The 19,163-nt window shown below is 41.5% G+C and overlaps 1 protein-coding gene across 17 annotated transcripts in view; it reads right to left on the bottom strand.

The window, feature by feature from the left end:
- The window catches only part of PHACTR1 (phosphatase and actin regulator 1), a 298,139-nt gene that overhangs the window by 123,647 nt on the left and 155,329 nt on the right, over nt 1-19,163 (bottom strand). The window contains exon 1 of one of the 17 annotated variants that reach the window (XM_030267038.4): nt 15,400-15,690. The exons of 11 other annotated variants lie outside the window; for them this stretch is intronic. In XM_030267038.4, the coding sequence (XP_030122898.1) occupies nt 15,400-15,649 (250 nt within the window). In that variant the 5' untranslated portion in view covers nt 15,650-15,690. 5 more of the 17 variants (XM_030267047.4, XM_030267050.4, XM_030267048.4 and 2 more) reach the window with 5 other exon arrangements.

Genomic DNA, 19,163 nt, shown 5'->3' with positions numbered 1-19,163 from the left:
GAGAAGCAAAGCATGCAGATCAAAAGCCCTCCCACAGACAACTTATAAAGTTTTTCTGGAGAATGACAGCCAGTTTTGTCATTCCCACCACTGTCTGGGAATTACTTAATCTATTACAGCATTTGGGTACAAAGAGCAATTTCATTGCTGAAGGCCAAAGCCCACCCATTCCACTGGTGGTCTTTAATATTACCTTCCTCACTGGTAATCACACCAAGTTCTCTCTTAGACCTTTTCTTAACACTCATTTTTCATAATCAGACACATGATTATCTTAATCAAAAGGAAATGTACTTCACAAAGATATGTTTTAATTCTTCCTAGGAAGCTCCAGTGGCTACTTTGTGCTTTCTGTTATATTTGCATTACTACATCTGTAGTAACAGGCTGAACATTATCTTGGCCCTAAAGATACAATTAACTAAATGTGTCACATTATTCAATGACAAGAACTCTATATAAATAAAACCACCTAACATAATGCTCCTCATTGCTAACCCACAGCCAACCAATCTTTATTCTAAATATAAGTTTCCAACAAACTCCTTTCGCAAGGTTCCTTTTGAACTTGCACCACAAATATCCTTCACTTCAGACTGCATGGACCTTATTCTAGCAGCTTTGTTCAACACAAGATGCAGACACACCATATGTCTTTTTGAAATGACAGGAAACCTGAACAACTCCTCTAATTGCTGAGCACTTATGCCTACTCTTTACCTGAATGGGAACATTTTCAATTAAAAAAAAAACACCCTGTTTTTCTTTCAGGAAATGGTTTCTTTTCTGCTCTTCTATTGTCTTATGTTCAGTTGTTTCCCTTTAATTTCCTTTTGCACCTGGAATTAATTTCCATCAGCCTTGTCTTTACCATGTAAATTACCCATTTAAACTTTTCCTAACTTCGCAAAGGTCTGTTTTCCAATGAAAGACAAAACATGCCACGCTGCAGTCTAAACGCAGTCTTGCCAAATGAGGATGATTACCTATCTGGTGGAGAACAGCTCCCACTGGACTTATGCATTTGCAGTGGCAGTGAGCTGGCACAGTGATTTTATGAACCATGAAGAGCCTGTCACTGGCTTTCCTCTGCATGCTAAGCAGCATTCACATGTTCCAAACCCCTGCCAATTATTCCAGCTCCCCAGGTGTGCAGCGCTCTGCACTGTGTCCATGAATGGAGCCTCTCATCTCTTAACCTTGCCTGTTTCAGCACAGGTACCACACCATGGTACAGCTCCACTCTCAGCTACAATCTCTCTATCACAGACTATTTATTTCTCTTGTTGGCACAGAAGTGCAGATAATAGTTTTGGAAGTCTAATCCCTCTAGGACCCGCTTTTGACTCATCTCCATTTTGACGTAAAACGTAAATTATTCATGCTGATTGCTGATCTGAAAGCCACTTTTTTTAACCCCTGCAAACTACACTGCACTGAATGCATCACTCTAAACATGTCTTTATAGATATGAATTCTCTCAAAACACCAAGTATTTTCTGTATACTTGGCAGTATACAAGATAGCACATAAGATTTTCACTTGCAACAAAAGCACTTTATCAGGTTATGTCACCAATAGCTATATAATCTCTTCCCATAAACCTGTAACTATAGAAAATAAGAATTTTTAGAGTTCTTTGATATCAACTGTTTTGTGTATCCTTTATTGCTCTTATTACTCACTAGGTTTTCCATGCTTTATGCATTTATTTCATATAGAGTCAAGATTAAATCAAATAAATAGTACTGTAGCTCATCACTGTCATGTGCCCAGACACTGGAGCAGACACCACAGCTCTATCCTGGGCATCACACACAATGTCTGGAGACTCAGCAGCTCCAAAATAGGACTCAGAGCAGTCACTATAAGTGGAACACATCCAAAAACCAACCAAGAGAAAAACAGGGCCAGCAAAAGCAGAAGAGATCTCACACTGTTCTTGGGGCTACAGTTCCATAGGTACCAGGAATTGCTACAGTAAAAAACTTCAGCTTGAAAGGAAGGGAAATTTTACCTTCCTAATTAACAAGCAGGAAGGAGATGCACAGTTTGCACTTTTAAGAAAGCAGAGAAAGTAAAATGAGATGCAAGGACTTTTCTGTTAGAGCAGGCAGAGAACTTATTTGGGAGAAAGGAGAATCATGGGGTCACTTTCATCTTCTTGAAAAAGCTTAAGCCTATATCTCTGATTTTCCTGGGGAACATTACTACTCTTCATACCATGATGGATGAAGGACCACATCTATCCTACTAAAACTGTTATTTTAAAGAATTCAAGACCTACTGGGTTTGAAAGAAAGCATTAGTGATAGTTAGGGCACTGATCTTCCAGCACAAACACCCTTCTCCTAGCACTATTCCTGGGCTTTACTGTGGGTTCTTTACTGCTTCACTTATGTACTGAAAGAAACTACTGTTCACAGCTGTGATTTGTTGAGAGCCTGATCCTGTCCAGTTCTGTACAAAGGAGAATAAAGAGGAGTGAAGACACTGCTTCTCACTGCCCCCCTTTTTTTTTTTTTTTGCTTCCGGTAGGGGATCTTCTGTTTGAAGCATGAGGGGAGAGATGAAAGAGGTGTGGTGCTGCCTCCTACATCCTTTCCCCAGAAAGCGAAAGCAGGAGAGTATGGATGGGTAGATGACGCCCTGTTAGCAGAGCTAGCTGGGCATCCAGGTAGAGGGATCCATGTTTCAGCCTGTGAAGAGCTGCCATAAAAATCTCATGTTCTGGTGTAAATGTCAGCTACAAGCAGAATTTCCCATCTATGGCATTGACTCCAAGGTATTCACACTGCCACACTAAAATCTCACCTGGCAGAGAGCGTCAGAAGAATACTACTCTTCAAACCTCCTTTAAAGATATTTTGCCAAGGAGATTAAATCTCACATCACCAAAAAATTCAGAGGAGAAAGCTGAGCACAAGTAATACTCACAGAACAACTGCAGTTCCAGGCTCTAACTTTATGTAAAACAAATGAAATGCTATGAGGCAGAACAGTTGCAGTGGGGTTTGTGTTTCTTACCTCATAAGTGGGCATCAACCACTGGAATATCAGTAATTCCTCCAATACATGTTGAATTGGTTTGGGCTGGGATAGAGTTAATTTTCTTCATAGAAGCTAGGTTTTAGATTTTTTATCAACACTGAAAACAGTGTTGATAACACAGGGTTGCTTTTGCTGCTGCTGAGCAGGGCTTGTATAGTGTCAAGGCCTTTTCTGTCCTCACATGGTTGCAGCAGCAAGGAGACTGGGGATACACGGGGCCCTGGGAGGGGACATAGCAGGGACAGCAACCCCTGACTGACCCAAGGGGTGTTCCAGTCCATACAGTGTTATGCTCAGCATATAAAGATGGGAGAAGAGGAAGAAAAGGGGAGATGTTTGGAGTGGTGGTGTTTGTCTTCCCAAGTCATCGTGACAGGGCTCCCTTTTCTGGGCATTGCTGAACACTTTCCTGTCCGTGGGAAGTAGCAAAGGAATTCTTTATTCTGCTTTGCTTGTGCACACAGCTTCTGCTTTACCCATTTAACTGTCTTGATCTCAAATCACAAGTTTTCTCACTCTTCTCTCTCCCTCATCCTGCTGGGAAAGAGTGAGTGAGTGGCTGTCTGGGGCTTAGTTGCTGACTGGGGTGAAACCATGACACATGTGGACAGGACTAGGCACCATGGCTCAGGAATCCTAGATGGATCCCTGCAGACTCTTGGGTTAATCTATATGATTTATCTTTCAGTCATACCCAAGCTTATCAACTAGAGTAAAGCCCCATCCATCATAGCTCAAGTTCTTCCTGAAAGCCAAAGCTAAAGGCAACAGAGCAGATGTCTTCCTTCCAGCAAATCTTTAACCCATTCAACAAGAAAAAACGGAAATTGAAGCCCAGGTACCTTCAATTCCTAAATATATCCTGATGAAGAAAGAATGCACAACATTTTTTCCTATGCTTGTTTCAGCTTGCTAGTGATTGAAACTGTCTTCTCAAAGGAGCTGGTAATGATTACATTTTCATGGTTGGATTTCTCTCTTAAACCAGACTGAATTACAAATTCTACTCAGCTGCAAAACACAAAGTAGTCCAAGAAAAGGATCAAGTCCATGAAAGCCCATGGGTTGCTCACAGTTTGCTAAGCTTCTCTCAGTGGGTGACAATTTTCCTAATTGCCATGTGGACAGAGGAAGACACAGTTGCTCACATAGCAGAGCACCTTGGCTCTATCAGCCCTCACTGGGAATCAGGGAAGTTCTCCATCCTTCTAAAAATAAACTACTAGTGAAAAAGGCTAGTTGTTTATTTTGAGAAATTGTGGAAAAAAATTTTAAATACTTTTAAATTTCTTAAGGGATTTCTGGTGGACTAAACAATTTCTGATCTTTTTCTTTTGGTAGTAGGCATATCCAATACTTTATTTTCCGAAAAATGTGTGCTTTAGAAGGCACATCTTTATATTTTTTGGAAACTTGAGGGAGGCATGTCCTCTTAATAAAAGTAATCCTATTCAGACAATGGCATTGCAAACATTAAACTTCCTAAATGCAATGGTAAATACCATCTCACCACTATCATCATAAAGATAAAAAATTGAGTTTTTAATTACTGCAATGGCTGGGAGAAGATGAAAAAACCGCCTCATTTAAGAGCTAGAAAGTTTAAACCATTCCCCCGTAAACTTTATATTCCTTCCCTTAGGGAAAAAAAAACACTCTCTGCTCTTTAAAGAAGTTGATACGAAGTTGGCCAAGAGGAAAGGAGTAATTATACCAAATGGCACATTGATAATGAGCCTAAATATGAGCCTTAAAACCTCCCTCAGTAACAGCCGAGCAAAAAAATGTGTTTCATATGTTCTCTGAAAGGAGACAGTCTGTATCCATGTTCAGGAATTTACAATAAGTACTAAATTCTTTTGCTTTGAGTACCTAAGTGCAGCAGTACATATGGTTATAATGAGAACTTTTTTGGTTTTTTTGGCGTGTGACTGAGTGCTTTCCACTGTATTGATGGGAATTATGCCTTTCTGTGGTGTTTGAGAGAGGAACCAGTGGCATGTTGTGAGCTGCAAATGGAAGCAGAGCATTCAACAGTACACTGGGATGTGCCTATATAGAGTCACTTGGCCATGAAATTGGCAGCAAAGTTCATTTTCCACATCATGAAGGTAACTGTGATAGGCATCTGCAGAATGTTTCATTTCAATCCAGAAGAATGATGAAATTCAACCAAACCCTGATGTTTCTTACAATTTAAACAAAGAGATCTCTTTTCACCCCTTAACTGCTGGTACTGGACAAAACAACATACTAATGAAATCTTTTTTGCCTACATGCTCAAAGTTTCCTTTCAAAATCATCAAGATTCTGCTGCCAAGCAGATGATTAAAAAAAAAGCAAAAACAAAACAACAAACCACAACAAGTACAACATAAGCATTTCTGAACATTTCTTGGAAATATAAACTTCTTTTTTCTATATAACCTATGGGGAACATGTTCTCTTTTAGGAGAAGTATCTACATGATGTACTACAAGAATCACAAATCCCCTTCTGCCAAGTCAAATGTTATATGCTCTTTCAACTGAGCTGGAGTATTTGCCCCACAAACCTAATGTTCAAAAAACTCTTTAGTTATACAGCATTTTTGTGTCAGACACTGTCTTGAACCATGACATCTGGCTGAGTACACCAAGTTTTAGAAGGTTTATGGTGGTGTTCAGATTGAAAAAATTCACAAGCATTTAGTTAAAAAGGGAGGAAACAAGAAAAAACAGATGTGTGACTGCAGGTACTAACACACAAACATATAAAAATGGAACCTGGCCTACATGTCATAATAATGCAAAAATCTGAAATAAATGAATCATAGCAAGTGAAGAACACCATTTTCTTGGTAAGCACAGGGAACAGGTGCACTAGCTCAGAGCTGCTGAATCCTACAAGTAATGCCTATCTTGACATAGGTCTGTATTTTTAAAAAATTAATTTATCTCACTGGGTCCAATGGCCAAATAAAGCTGACAAAATGAAAACCAAATGAAAATAACCCCAAAGAAAAATATAACCAAAAAGTGTCCTTCTTGAGCCTCTATGCAATGCCAGCAGATGTAATAATAAACTGATGCCTATCTTGCTGTTTAGTGAACTGCCTGTTCTGCCAACTTGAGATGAATAAGAGAAAGAAGCATCAGTTCACAGGAACTACTCAATCTCCCTATCTTCTTTTAGGCTCATGGATTTCTATGCTCAGCACGAGCACATTGAGTTCACAAGGAAAATGGCATTTGACTCAGATGACAAAAATGCAACTTAGTAACAAGGGTCAAATAATGCAGAGAAAAGGCTGTCCTTATTTAAATGAGACACACAAGAAAGAAAGAAGAAAGCACCTCCAGAGTTCCAGCTTCCTAATGCATGTGACTTAGGGGGTGGACTTTGAAGGAGAGGAAGATGAGTCTCATGAGAGTCCCTCCTTTCTTTACCATTTAGGTATCATGTCTAATTCTCTTCAATGCATGCTAGAGGAGCCCAGGTTTGCCAGCTGCACCGAGCAGACAATCAGAAACTCCTCTTCTCTATTCAGATGCTGGAGCAGGCAGCACATTCTGTCTTAAGTGTCACAGCAGATCCCTGGAAGACAACTTCTCATCCTCATGACTATGAACCTACAGATAATTATTTTGGGGCTGTGAATATTAATGAAAGCTTTGCTTATCTTACTCTTCTACATCTCAACAGGGTGCAATTCAGATTCAAATAGGCAAAGTTCCACACAAGTCACTGCACCTGGCTTTCCCTTCAGGGTGAACCCAAATTTCAAAACTATTCATCCAATAACACCAGTGTGCTAGCATTAGGAAAGCATCCTGTTTTGCTGGTGTATAGGAGGAGAGGGATGAGGTTTTTCAAATTCTGGTTTCACTTCTGGTTCAAATAGTTTCCACTGTCCATCCGTCCATCCATCCATCCATCCGTCTGTCCATCCACATGTCTGCGCACCTACGCCCACATGTCTGTGCATCTGAATTTTTATCAGTGTTGACATTTTAAGCAGCTTGGAAAGTAAAATGGTAAAGATAAGATTCTATAAACTACTAGAGCAGCATGACACACATACCCTTTATATGAGTTCAATTTCAGATGATACAGAAGAAATAACATTTTTATTTATTTTATTTATTTACTTATTTTACCAAAAGCAAGGTTGATAGAGTCTCCATGTTAAAAATAACATTGGAGCTGTATATATACCTTTCAGATAGTATCGGAATACTGGAAACGTCAAAGTAGCTGCAGCCAATGCATGGGGTAAAGAGAGATAAAGCTGGTGCCATAATCCTTATGACATGGACTGCTGAGATTAGAGGCCATGTCTACAGTCCCTATGGATGTGAATATATGGATCATCAATACTTTGGAGAAACTTGCTCATACATAGACTGTGGATGCAATAGACCAAAGTGACATTTCCAGGCCTGCCTCATTTGTCAAAATGTAGTTAATGAGTATTCTAATTATTTATCCTAAGATCTCCAATGCATTCAAGTCTGCTTTCCAACATTTCCATCTGTTTATTCTTGAATCTGTACTAAAAGGATAACTAACACCAAGATAACACTAACTGTGTTGCAGCTGAACACCCCTTAGCCTACAACTGAAGATAAAAAGTAGCTACCAAAATTTCTAAAAAACTTAGATGTGGCAGCAGCTCTCTGGCCACAGAGAGAAACAGAAAACTTTCCCAAGCATCATTCTGGGAAAGGCTGTGAGAAGATCAGAGAAAAGAACGAGAAACAATTCTTATCTTAACTTGCTGCACCTGGTATTATGAAGATGTGGAATGTATTATGGAAATTTGTTTACCAAAGGGTGGTTTCTTAATTAGCCAATGGTGATGGTGTTTTGATTGGAGGACCAATTAGGTCCACCTGTAGCAAACTAGGGTATAAAAGTATGGGTTTCTTAATAAAAATTATCAGCCTTCTGTAAATGTCTTGAGAGTCTAACTTATTACCTGGCCGGGGACCCACTGCGCTGACACTTAGATTCCTGTTTCTTGCCGTGACTTGATAGTCTCAGTATTCCCATCATTACACTTCTGTGCTTCCAGAAGATTTAAAATACCAGTAGTCTCTGTTTTTTTCAAACAGATAATCAACTTCTCTTAGGAGGCAAGGTGAAATAAAAATCATTCTCTGCTACCTAAATCTCCCAAGATAAGTTAAACAATTTGATCCATTTTAATTTTATTCCCTTAATTTCTATTGCATGAAGCCATTAGACTAATGGCCTGAAAGATGTAATGCAAAAGATAACAGAGGGCAAGATCCTTCTTCTAAGTAGTGATAGGGGAGGGTGTCTACTGAGCTGCAGCACTAAACCTGTCATCCTAGCCTTGGGCTGCACAGCTCAGGGCAGGAGGAAGGAAAGGGAAGATTTGAAGAATGCCATACATCCTTTTCAAAATGACCCAATCAATATATATATGCTGGGCTCTCCCTGCACAAGAGGCTGTACATCCTAAATTGCAACCCTTGGGATTTGGAGATTCAGTAAGTCACAGAGACTGAACATTTCTCCTGGTTAGGGGCAAAGAAATGGGCACAATAATAACAAACAAAGTTACACGAACCAAGTGCTTGGAGCCTGCAGGTCTCTTGCCCCAGTTTATGCCCTGAGTAGTGCACTATAAATCATAAATATGCAGAAGCCTGCCCTCCTCTTCTCTTAGGACATTTTAGACACAATTTTATTTTTGGGGAAGGGACACTGGGGAAGGCTGGGGAAATGTTTTTCTTTTATTCCTGAGTTGTATCTTTAGACCTTAAAAATTTCCACTGTCTATGAAGAGGAAATATGCAGAGGCTGTCAGTCAGGTCAGGCCATCTCTCATTTGTGGCTTCTCTCACTTGGGCTGCAGAGCTTCCTTTCAGAGAGGAACACTGCTTGTCCATCAGAGCTCTTTCAACAGCACAGCTTAATGTTGGCTGCAGGCACTGTGATTTTGGGTATGTTTCAGGCAGGGTAGCCTGCACATAACCGAGCCAGAATGCTGTCTAGTGGTTCCAAAGAAGATGCAGCAGGTGATTTTATAGTGGCTGATTTTATCTTTGATTTAAATTATACCATGTGCTCATTGTTTCTCAGAGCAACAGAAATAACTCATCTTTTGAATCTAAGAGTCTCCTCCAAACACAAAGGCTCTGCTAGATTTGCCTCATCTTCAGTAAGCTCGACCCAAAGCCAGAAAAGCCAGTGAGAGATGACAGTGACATGATCAAACATTATCTTATTTCTCTCCACCCAATCCTTTCTGAGACAAGGAGACTAAAAGCAATAGACCAGCAAAGATTCATGTCACTTCACAAGAGCAAAAAACCAGCAAGAGGACAGTTTCCACCTCATAGGGATGGCAAGAACACCATTATTTTCCAAGAAGCATGCAAATCAAAGTCACAAAGGAGAAACAGGGCCTCCAAGTGTGTCCCAACTTCACCCCTTTGCAGCTTTGCTGCATTCATTTCGATAATGGCAAACATCACAGTACCCTCCAGTTTTTAAGAAAGCCACTGAAACACACAAAGCTGACTTAACCACTGCACACTCGGGTGCTGCCCTTCAGTTATACCAGTTCCCTGATGGTATGGCTAATGGATTTGGGATGGTGTGTGAGACCTGACGTGATCCATTAAAGAGACTACAAATATATCCAGTTAATCTTAGACATCTTGGCAGACTGTTAGCAAGATGGTACTGCAAATACTTATACTGTACTCTTGAAATTAGATTCTGGCCAATTGTGGGCTGAATAAGGTGTCAACAACAGGAATTTGGTATTTGTGTACAAACAAGAAGATCTTAGGGGCTAAAAAGGAATAGCCATGTATTTACTACCAGTCACTGAAACAGATCAAGACATAAAATCTTACAATACAAAAACGGATGTAGAAAGCCTACCTCCTCTGCTGAGGGAGCAGAAATGAATGAAAATACCATAAATACAACAGTATACTCAAAGGATAGGTTTTGCTCATCAGTCAAGGAGCCCATAAATGAACTCTGCTGCTTTTAATGATATGATATAAAAAGAAAAGAAGAGCCAAAAATAACAGAGAAGAAAGGAAGGGACATTACATGGCAGAATACTGAGTCTTCTGATCTCTTCTGCCCATACCCAGTATTTCTCTGCTGTTTAGTTTTGACAGGCAGTGATAATATTAATGAATAAAATTCCAATAATGGTTGTAAACTGAAGTACTTCCATCTATCTTATTTTCTTCTAAAGAATTGGAAGTTTCAAAACACTAAGAAACCAAATGAGCAAATCACCATCTAAGAGAAACATCTCTAATCAAGTAAGAGAAGAAAAGACAAAACACAGAAATGGAATCCAGCGGCCCACCTGGGCAGGGATCAAAAAATAGAATAGGACATGGGGGGTGGGGGGGTGGAGGTAAAAAAAGGCACAGAAAGCCAAACTTATTCAGTCAGGTTGATACTAGGTGGTTTGAAGTGCTCAAGAATATGGCCCTACATGACCTATGCCACCATCCACATCTTGTCGATTTTCTACAAACTGCCTCCATACTTTACACATGGAAAATCTGTGGCCTTTTATGGTTTATCAAATAGTTCTGTATTACATTTCTGATGTATGTAACCTGATACAGAAGAATCAAAACCAGGCATATTATTCAGGATGGCAACAAATACTCAGAGCATATCATTACTGTTAAATACAGGAAAACCACTGTATTGCTTTCATCATACTTGATGGCATTTTAACTGCTTTTCTGAAATTCCCACAAGGAAATGATTTTTTTATTGCGTGCTTGGTGTTGTCCCAGTCTTTGCATTTAAGAAGCTTACATATACCTAGACTATAAACTTGGTTCTCAGATAGAAAGCAGGGTGGTAAAATGCTATCAAAAGATGACAACTTACAGCATTGGAAAAGGGAGAACACAAAAAAAAGGAAACAGAACTGAAACAGACAAGCTGTCTGCTCTCTAAAGACCCAAAGAACTGAGATATCCTCTTACCCGTGTCATTATGTCAGCAATGTGCAATAAAAAAATTAGGGGGTGCTGAGCCAGCATGACCAATTCTATTCATCTTTGTTGGTTTTGTCCCTAAAACTCCTCAAGTCAATGACACAGATATACAGAGTTCCCAGAAAAGGTGGCAAACATTTCCCCCATAAGGACACAGGAGTTTTCACTGGAAAACAAAGAACTTAGTCATCTGCTTGCATAAGCTTGACCCAATCTTGTGTACACGTTCTCTCCTCATACTATCTAATTTACCAAAGTGAAGAACTTTCTTACTGCCTATAGTTTTCCTACAGTTTCTGTTAATAATGTAAATTATATTGCAATTTTGGACAGGACATCTTCCAAGGCACTTCAAAGTAAGCCTCGAGCTCTGCTGGGTGACAGCCCATGTAAACTTGGGTTGTGAATTTCCTATTGCCAGCATAGTGTCACCTGGAATGGCACACAACTGGCTTATTTTGAGGCCAGCATCTTTTGCTACAGGCAGTTTAACAGGATGAGAGTTAGTCACTACAGAGATGCATGTGAGCAGTTAATGACCTGCTCCAGGCTTCATGATATTTCTTCAGCTTTATTTTGGGACATAAGTGTCACTTCCTCTCTTGCCTCATCTCTTTTCTTCAGCTGCAGACTAGTCAGCTGAAAGAATTGCCAGTGTTTAAGGAAAGTCTTACATCTCACAAGTCAGCCAATTGCATTTGCTAGCCTTGGCAAATGTGTAAGCCGTGGGGACAGCCTCTTACAGCCTAAATGGACCTTTTTGTTCTTCTTTTCCTTCCCACTCTCCTCCCTGCCTGCAGACCATACCCATCTCCAGCAACACTAAGAGATCCATGTTAGTTTCTGATCTCAGGTCAAATCCACAGGTTACTGATGAGTTTTTGTTAGTCCCCAGTGTGCAAGACAAAGTGATGGGAGCAGAGGACTGGGACTTTGCCCCCTCTGCTCCTTGGTAAAGGAAAGGCAAAGGATCATGTCCTGGCAGCCTTGGGCTTCTGCTGTCTGGAAGTTACCATGAGTAGGCATCACACCTTCCTCCCAGAAAGCACATTTATTCTCATCTTGCAAAACACCAAGGGCTTGTATCTTCCAGAGCAGAAAGTAATGCTGGTGGAAACTAAGTGGGCCATCCAGCTCACCAGCAACCTGTTGGGATGTGGAGCACCTTTATTTGATCTCATCAACTTTCTCTAGCAAAGCACCATATTCAGCCAAATGAAACACTACAGAGTTCAACTGACAAAAAGAAACCAATTTGGCTCTATGATCTGTTCTGCAAAGGAGATATATTTCATTTTGCAGTGAAATTAGCATTACATTTATCCATTCTTTTCAGTCTAATGGTTGAAGCACCTCCCATGTCCATCTTATTACTGTAGTCTCCTGTTTCTTTTTGAGCTCCTCACTTTTTTTTACCTCATCAAAATGCTGCACCCACACCACCTCCTTTTGTCCCTACTTCAGTGTGCTTATCTGCATAGCCAAATTCCTTCACTGATTTCTCTCCAGATTACATGACCTCCCTTCCACGATATTGTGTAACTCAGTACCTGCTTCCATATTTTCCTTTAGTTTCATGGCTATGTCTTTTAGTATTTTCCTACTCATGACTTTTGCTAGATTAGCTGGTGGTCTGTGAAGGATTCCCTCAGTTTCAGCATAAATTTTTCTTCTCCTAGAGTAGTAGGACAATGAAAATGTACAGTAAGACAATGACTAGAATCCAGGACTCTTAACTGGACTTGGGGGATATTTCATCATTAAATCAATGTATCCAGCTGATCTGCCTATGCCATAGGGACTGAATCATAGTCTTTGTACATCATTCCAACAAATACAATAGTTCCTCAGGTCACAGGATCCACACAAGACATTTGGGTACACTATAACAGCTACAGGCCTGCAAGACCATATATAAACTATACATAATTTGAATAGGAGGTTGGGGGTGCTCACATTGCAAAGTTCTGTGCATTTCCCTTAAAAAAAGTAGTAAGCGGTCCCCTTTCTAAGTGCTCTTTGGCTGTGCAACTGTTGAGGATGCATGGACATCTTGAGATCCCGACAGATTTCTCTGTATCTGACCTGGTCACAGATTTTTACCTGATCTGTCTGATATGATCATCATGTAATTTCAGTTCATTATATCATATTTTCCCTCCAAACACCAAAAGGTCTAGAATCAGTATTCACCAGAAAAACAACCTCTGGTATTTTTCAATGCTAAGAAATGTGTTAGAGTCAAATCAGTGAGTGTCCCCAGGCAGCATAGCTGGGACTACAGTTTCTTTACTTTCTGAAAGAAACTCATAGCTGTGCATGCTGTGGGAAAGAAAAGATTAAAGCTGTACTGGTATTACTTTTTAAATGATGATCTTAAAAAAGTCATTTGCACGATGCAGAATGAAATCCTACCCCACAGAAAGAGGGGGCAAAACCAGACCGATTACATGCTCTGGAAGCCTGCTGGCTGCGAGCCTCTCTGCTCTATCCTTTGCCTCTCTAGGGTTACTAGATTATCTCCTGCCAAGAGGCATCGCCTGCCCTCGGAGTATATAATGGTTTGAAGCTAAATAACCAAACATGGAAAAGGAAGAAAAGCCCTAAAATATAAACCTATTAGTCTGCTAAGAGGTACAAGTAACTGGTGCTATACATTCATATGCATCCATGTGTACACGTGTGCCTTAAAAAGGAGGAAAGCTTTTCTTTTCTTACTGTGCTAAGATTTCAAGTACAGAGTTCCAAAAAAACCTCAGCAGAAGACGTTGATGCAATTGAGTTTTAGGTCAATTCAATTAAACTACAAAAGCATATTTTTATAAGTGGCTTAATTTGCTTCTAAGGATAAATAAGCTACACTAGTAGTGTAAAGTAATTACTACTGCTGGACAAAGCTCTTCCTTTAATATCTGTGGGGCTTGCTGTCAGTAGCAGCACATAACCGGAAAGGAAACACTCAACAATTTACATAGCATTCATCCGATTCTTCCCTCAGCTGTAGTGGCATAAACAGAAAGAGTGCTTAACCCACTGTGGGTTTTCAGGCTTCTCAGGCTATCTTCTCCCTATTCACCAAAAGCAATTCTGTTCAGCTTTAGCTGCTTTTTAATCAAAGAAACAATAATCACACTAGCAGGATGCTTATTCTGAAGAGACATTAGCAAACGTACAGTTACTTTGTTAGACTGCAGACCTGTGGTTGAAAAAGACCATGAGATCCCAAATAATATTTTGTTCTTTTGCATAAAGCAAATTAAACCAGAGTTGGTTAATTAAAAAATTATTATTAATAATAGTAATCATACTAATCTTAATGTCAAAAGGTGAAAAATGAAGTGCCAACAACTACTAAGAACCTCAGCTCAGAAAACGATAACAATTTCAAATTCACATTTATCATCAAAAAAAGTCTTTCCATGACCTTCAGAAAATGAGATCTGTATACCACATCAGTTAATAGAGACCTAAGTCGAGTGCCTTCAGTCCTAAGTAACATGCAAATCCACACAGCAAAGCAAAGTAATACAACATTGAGCAAGAATGTAGGGTAACATCTGTGAGGCTATTTTTTGCCTGAATGCTTCTATGCCACTGCTAGTTCTCAGCTTCTCCTAATAGCTGACTTTGGCAAAATCCAGAGAATTTGTCATTGTTGCCTTCAAATATTTGCATTGCTAGAAACAACAGAAAAAAGCATATACTTACCTGTAACAACACCTGTGATTGATAACACCATCAGTCTGAATACCCTCTAGAGGTTTTGCTTAGTCCCATAAGGAGAGGGGGAAGGGATGAGAACAGTTGTCTGAAGAGCACTGTATCAATTCCAATAAAAATACAATTTCCCCCATGCATTTGACAGCACGATGAAAATCACACTAGTGGTATTCCTGATAAACCAGACCTTCCAGATACTCAGCTGAGTCAAGCAAACTCTATTGCAGCATGACAGGAAAAAGTTGATGTATCAAGGCAAAAACCCCTGATCTAAAATTTATAGTAATGGGAACAAAACACAATCAATACAAACAGCAATTTCTACAGCAACTGGGGAAAAAAAAAAGGGAATGGAAAAGAAGGAGAAGAGTTGGTGCCTTAACTGTTAGCACAAAGCTTCTGTGGCAAATGAAGGGACCCGTCCCTTATGGCATCTCCCTGACCGACAGGCTGAATCAATGCCCAGCGTATTCCTCCCGCGTCTCCTTTCCTCCTTCCTTGGGATCTGTGGAGGAGCAAGCCGAGCATCCCAGGCTCCGACGGGAGCGCACACATGTCCGCGCACCCCCCAAGCAAGCACACGCGCTCCCCGGCCTCGCTCCTACACCCACAGCATCTCAGCACTCACCGTCACGGGCTTCCTCCCCGCGACTGCAGTTGCTGCAAATGTGTTTGATCTCCTTGCCTATGTGATACTGTATCACAAACGAGACGTTGTTAGTGGTGCTGGTGGGCTCCTTCAGTGGCTTCATCCTCACTAGATAGAAAGCTTTCTTTTTAGGTTTCTCTCCACTCATGTCTGAAACCGAGCCCTGCCTGCAGCCAGCAGAAGGAAAAGCCAGCATCCCAGGCTGCCTGGCGTGCGTGCAATCCGCCATCCGCTCCCGCTCGCCTCGGTGTTTAGCTGCCACACACAACAGGGATGAAAGGGAGGGCTGGGGGAGAGGGAGAGGCGGGAGGCAGAGCAGGCAGAAGCGCTGCCTGAGCCTTGCTGCCTGCCCTCCGCGACCCCGCTCCTTAACCAATCCCCCGGGCAGGGCTGGAGGATGCTCGGCGCGTCCCCGCTCCGAGCCTCTCCCTTAGCCGCGGGAGCCGGACACATTTGGCGGCACGGCGGAGCCTGGCACACCTTTGGCTACCTTGCCGCCTGAGAACACTAAGGAGGCAGAGCCTCCCTTCGCTTCCCGCTCTCGCTGCATCCCCTTCTCCCATGCCCTCCCCCGTTCCCGCAGGCCCCCGAGCGCCCCGGGCCCCGGCCCTGCGGGACGGCGGGCACAGCCCGGCTCTGCCAGCGCCGCCGTCCCCCGGCCTGGAGAGCACGGCAACAGGGCGGCAGCGCAGCCCGTCCCACGGAATTGATGATGTACACACAAAGAACTGTCCGGCAGCGGGCTGCAAACCCTCCTCCCCGGCTCTCCATCGTCGGCTGCGGCTCAAGGGGGCACAGGGGCACTCCGCTTCAGCTGCCCCAGCAAAGCCAAACCCCACCCTCTTTTCATTCTTGATTTTTTCCCCTTTTGCTTCTTAAAAAAGCCAGATAAGGTGCTTGGTCCAGCTCGTGAAGAGATTAAGAGGGCAGCCACGGACAATGGCTGGCACCGCCTGGTGACTTCGGCCCAAGAGTCCCTGCAGGAGCACTGCTCCTCAGCCGCAAAGGCTGAGCCACAGTTTGTGACTGCTTATCTAGGCGGTGAACTTCTTTGTCTCCCTTGCCTCCTGCACATAGTTGCAGCTGCTCCAGAGAAGAGCCTAATCATTCCAGGCTGCCCGCATTTCCAAAACTCCCCGTCTGAAAGGGATTATAATCCCCGACCAGACACGCTGTCAATCCCTTACTGTCCAGCTGCCCCCAAAATGCTGTGTGTTTTCACGGCATGGTAAACAACCTGAGCTGCCCAACCTGCCAAAGCAGCAGCTCAGGACAGTGCCTGTGACATAGACAATCAGAGGAGCGGGGGTGAAGATGCTTGCTTCTTGCAGGTTCTGGGAAGGAAAGCCTGAAGAAGAGATGATAACCTCAGCTATTTCGGCTGCTATTACAGGAATGTGAGTGCTGGTTCTTTAAATGTTCAGCAAGCTATCAGTTTGGCAGGCACTAAGCAGAGAGAGTGCAACTGGGGCAGATGAAACATGGCAAAGAATAACACCATTCTCCTTATTTTTAGCCAAAGCCCTCACTCACTGTTAGAAGAAATCCACTCATTCTGCAATTCTTTACTATTTCCACATATTGTTGCCCCATGTTTTACTGCAACATGAAGACAAAACAGCCTTGATTCTCTTCAACTACACATGAAACAGTGAACAAGACTTTTGCCTAAAGAAGACAGAGCAGAAACTTAAGGATTCAGTGCCTTGGTTTTCCATTTTTTTTCAAGTTCATGCATGCACATGCACACACACACACACAGAGGCACACAGAAGATACATACAATGAAACTGCTGACCTACTTGCTTTGCATCATTCTGATGCAGGTCTGACTTCTCACCTGGCACTCCTGGGAGTTGAAACCAAATGCAAGGCCTTACTTTTCTCAGCAGAGTTCACAAATCAGCCTAGGTGCTATCAGATCTCACAGAAATACAGACTGAAGCACCCATTCAGCAGAATATGCTGATCACCAAGCCACAGAAGCATACTACACGCTGGGCTATGTATGTGGATTTATGCTGAATAGTGTCGGTCACCTCAGGTAATGTATTGCCCCAAGGGACTTGATTTTGCATGTGTTGCTCATCTAAAATTCCTACCCATTTCATATAAGTGGTAGGAAAATAGAGAATGCACAATTATTCAGGAACAAGCAGGTGAATTCCCTAAATGTGCATAGTGTGTAGTTCCGAGTTAATGCACTGAAAAGCCATCCCTTTGAAGGCCTGATGCTGAGATGCTGTTTGCTATGTTATGCATTTGGAAAGTAAAGGCTGAGAACAGTTTGATTCCCCCAGCAGTCAGACAGCAGTTGAGACACTCACAGTGGAATTCCTTCTAACTTATTAATTGCCTTTGAGAGCACCTTCAGTCTGGTTGTGATTCAGAAAATAATTAGGCGAGTGGAAGACATGATCATAATTCACCTTCTGAACTTGCTTAGAGTTCACACTGTCACTGGTACTCAGTACTGCTGCATTACAGAAATGGGTCAGGAGAGGAAAACACATTTAAATGTCAGCTTCCCTGAATCTGGGAAATATGAGTGTTAATGAAATACAGGGTGAACTCAAAATTGGAATATTGTATCTGTTGTCTTAGGGCAGTTTTGGGGTCTTGTGCCTCACCTCTCTCAAGCAAGAAAACTAGAGTCATACATTCAGCAGAGCTGGTCTTGTAAGGCAAATGGTCTTGTAGTTCTGGAATTGGGTGAGACTTAGAACATGAAAAATTGGCTCAAATCATCAGTCTTTTGCAACCTCCCTCTGTGACTTCAGACAAATTATTTACAACCTCTTGATATCTCAGCTCCTTGCCTAAAGAACAGTGATGTTGATATTTCTGTTTTTCAGACAAATTTTATGAAATCATAATCTAAGGTTCTCTGAAGGTGTTTGTATATTATGGAGAGAATACCAACAGACTTTTTAAATACAGAGATTGACTGTTTATAGCAAAATGAGAGGGGGAACAGGAAAAACATGTTGCATCAGGCTTAGCCCAAACAATTCACTCACTCCAGACTCAATTTTTTTGTTTTACTTGATTTTATTTCGACAGTATTTATCCATCCTCTTGCTACTCATTTGATTCTAAAGCTATAAAATTTAACTTGGATCTGAAAATAGACTTCATATCCAAACACTGCATTTTTACTGACACTGGTATTATCCCCCCAACCCAAACAACTTTTAGAGAGGGACAGAAGCAACTTTTTTCTCAGGCAGAGACTAGAAGATTATCACCTGCATTCTAGTCCAGCCTCACATGTACTGCATTCTGTGAAAGAACCAGGAAATACTACCAGAGCGGACTGAGTTTTACAAGCGTCAGAAGCCCAGCTGCTCTGACGTGTTTGTGGACAATTGGGAATTAAATAACTGGTGAATAAGAGCCCCAAATTTTCATGGAGAAAGCCCAGCATATTTTTGCTTACAGGTGCTATGTATTTTGAATGCAAACAAGCCCCAAAGCTATCTGCTAGTATGTCTCCTGTAACATGCTCTTTGCTATAACATGCAGATTGCCTTCACTCCTAAGAGCTGCCTTACAGAGAATCTGAATTTGCCACAGCTAATAAAACAAAAATAAGTTTGATTATAATCTCTTAAATTATGGTGAAAGCTGCTGCTGCTAATCAGTTCCAGGACAAATAATGTAAAATTAATGTACTACAGTAGTCCTGCAAAAAAGGACTTGCTTTGCTTTTTTAAAGATAAGTGAAAAAAAAAGGTTTAATA

This window comes from Taeniopygia guttata, chromosome 2 (assembly GCF_048771995.1).
Source record: "Taeniopygia guttata chromosome 2, bTaeGut7.mat, whole genome shotgun sequence".
Classification (NCBI taxonomy): domain Eukaryota; kingdom Metazoa; phylum Chordata; class Aves; order Passeriformes; family Estrildidae; genus Taeniopygia; species Taeniopygia guttata.
This window is presented reverse-complemented; position numbering and strand designations above follow the sequence as displayed.